General features: G+C 42.7%; 1 protein-coding gene across 1 annotated transcript in view; it reads left to right on the top strand.

The window, feature by feature from the left end:
• The window catches only part of LOC121552964 (tyrosine-protein kinase Fyn), a gene marked incomplete at its 5' end in the record, with an annotated part of 21,023 nt that overhangs the window by 7,177 nt on the left and 11,346 nt on the right, over nt 1-2,500 (top strand). Inside the window, 2 exon segments of the mRNA XM_045213341.1 lie at nt 370-473; nt 705-854. Of these exon segments, the coding sequence (XP_045069276.1) occupies nt 370-473; nt 705-854 (254 nt within the window).

Here is a 2,500-nt window from a genome sequence, read left to right on the forward strand (position 1 = left end):
TGATGGATTTAAACACAGCCAGAGTTTGTATGGGAGGTTGTTCAATTCACCAACACTGGCTTATTACTGTAAGAGAGGGGGAGACATTTCATGCAGGACATTAAGCCTTTGCTCCCTCTCTATATGTATTTAGCCAGTGCTCAGCCTCTAGTCTCAGAGACCATGGCCAAATGGTGATTTATTGATTGTGTTGCAGTGAGAGTTTTGACTGGCCTTGTGAGTGGTGTCACAGTCAACGTGTCTCTGATCGCTGTATATCAGATTATCATTTTTAAACTCAAAGACCCTTTACACACATAGTCTGTACCAAACCAAGATGGATGGTTTATGATTGTGCCTCCCTCACTCATTGTTACCCACTCTTCATAGCTGGTACTTTGGGAAACTGGGCCGGAAGGATGCAGAGAGACAGCTGCTGTTCACTGGTAACCCCCGTGGCACCTATCTCATCAGGGAGAGCGAAACCACAAAAGGTAACCACCAACCCATCTAAGTAAAGAGCCTGTATGTCAAGACAGCTGTCTGACAGAATGTTTGATATACTGTTCATTTACCCAACTGAGGAGCAGCTGACTATTCTATAAAAGCTCATTCTGCATCTGTTAATACTATCAGCCATTTCCTATAACCTCCAGTGTTATTAATGCATGAGGTAAGTGATTGTTTCCCAGTGACACTCTACTCCCCATCTGCGTGTCCTGTAGGTGCCTTCTCCCTGTCCATACGAGACTGGGATGACGTGAAGGGAGACCACGTGAAGCATTATAAGATCCGTAAGCTGGACAGCGGAGGTTACTACATCACTACCAGGGCTCAGTTTGAGACCCTGCAGCAGCTGGTGCAGCACTACTCAGGTAAGAGTCAGAAACAGTCCAAGTTACACCATTCATACACCATTCATTAGACATGTATGACTGAAATGCCTACGATAGGCATATTGCCTCAAAAAATTGCTAGTTTATCATCATCTTAAGTGTAGGCCTAGAGTTACAGTAACAGAGAGCTTCTATAGACATAGCTACTCTACTCGGATAAGAGTCCAAAACAGTCAGTTATACCATTCATACACCTTTATTTGAATTCTTATTAGACATCTATGAGTGACATAGATATGATGATGTGTAGGCTTAGAGTTACAGTAATGTACAGTGCAACTCCTCCAGGCAGAGCTGTAGTCATATTGGTGTTATAGTATAGTGGAGACAGGACATGGACATAGCAGATGATTTGAAAGCCTAAATAGATACAAGAGGCTTCTCTTTTGTCTGGTGTCCATTTCCTTGGATTGATCCAGAAGTGCATTATGCTGACACTGTTAGTCTGTATAATCTCATTTACACTGTTAAGGCATCTTCAAATGCAGGAATAGAAAGTGAAGCTCACACTTAAGATTTGAGAAGGGAATAGAGTGCAATTGAAGTGAAATTGAAGTAAAGGCTAGGGCTAGTGGTAAAGTAAAACATAAACGCAAACTTCAAATACTCAGCTTAGCACTTTCAAAACTTTCAGAAAACTGTTGAGAATGCAACAGATAAGTGATTCAAGAATTGATGAAGTGACACATTTTGAAATAAATTATTCTACAAATATTGAGAGCAAAATCAGTCTAGATTGACACTAGCGCCACTTATTGTGGTTTGAAAAGGGGACCCTGAAAGGGTGATGTAGCCTACTGTATCTCTTTTGTCTTAGTGTGAGTTAGTGGGCCTATTACCTCACCCTAATGGGCCTGTTAGTCCCGGCGGTATTGAGTGTCCCAGTTGTACAGACCATGTTCTCAGTAGACGAGGAGGACAGTTGAACGTCACTCTGATGATGATGACACACTGCATTCATGAGCATGTGTTGGTGTCAGATGAGACAGCTCTCTCTCTCTCTCTCTCTTTCTCTCTCTCTCTCTCTCTCTCTCTCTCTCTCTCTCTCTCTCTCTCTCTCTCTCTCTCTCTCTCTCTCTCTCTCTCTCTCTCTCTCTCTCTTTCTCTCTTTCTCTCTCTCTCTCTCTCTCTCTCTATGTCTCTCTTTTGCTCTCTCTCTATATCCCTCTCTTTCACTCTCTCTCTTTTCCTCACCCAATTTCTCTCACTCCACGCTCTCCCTTTCTCTCTCTCCCTCTCTCTTTATGTATCTCTCTACCGCTATGTATGTGTCTTTCTCTCTCCCCTGACTATCTCTCTCCATGAGAAGGGTGATGTGCTCCAGTTATCACATTGACATATTGATGCTTAGTCCACTGGAAATGAACCGTATGGATTTTGTGTGTATTTTTGTGTCACAGTGCATTAATTGTCTCTTTCCGTGCCCTCTATCGCCACTCCAGGGAGCATATAGTGTGAAGTTCAAACATACCTCTTCAAATGACCTTGACCGCTGTTGTTTTCTTCCAGGGCTTGTGCTTCTTCTGTTGCCTTTTGCTTTCTCACAATCTCTCACTTGGGTCTTTGTCGAGGTTCAATTTCTATATTATCAACACATCTTTCCAAAGCAGTCACACAGCAATCAC

The sequence above is a fragment of the Coregonus clupeaformis genome, unplaced genomic scaffold (assembly GCF_020615455.1).
Source record: "Coregonus clupeaformis isolate EN_2021a unplaced genomic scaffold, ASM2061545v1 scaf0101, whole genome shotgun sequence".
NCBI classification, from domain to species: domain Eukaryota; kingdom Metazoa; phylum Chordata; class Actinopteri; order Salmoniformes; family Salmonidae; genus Coregonus; species Coregonus clupeaformis.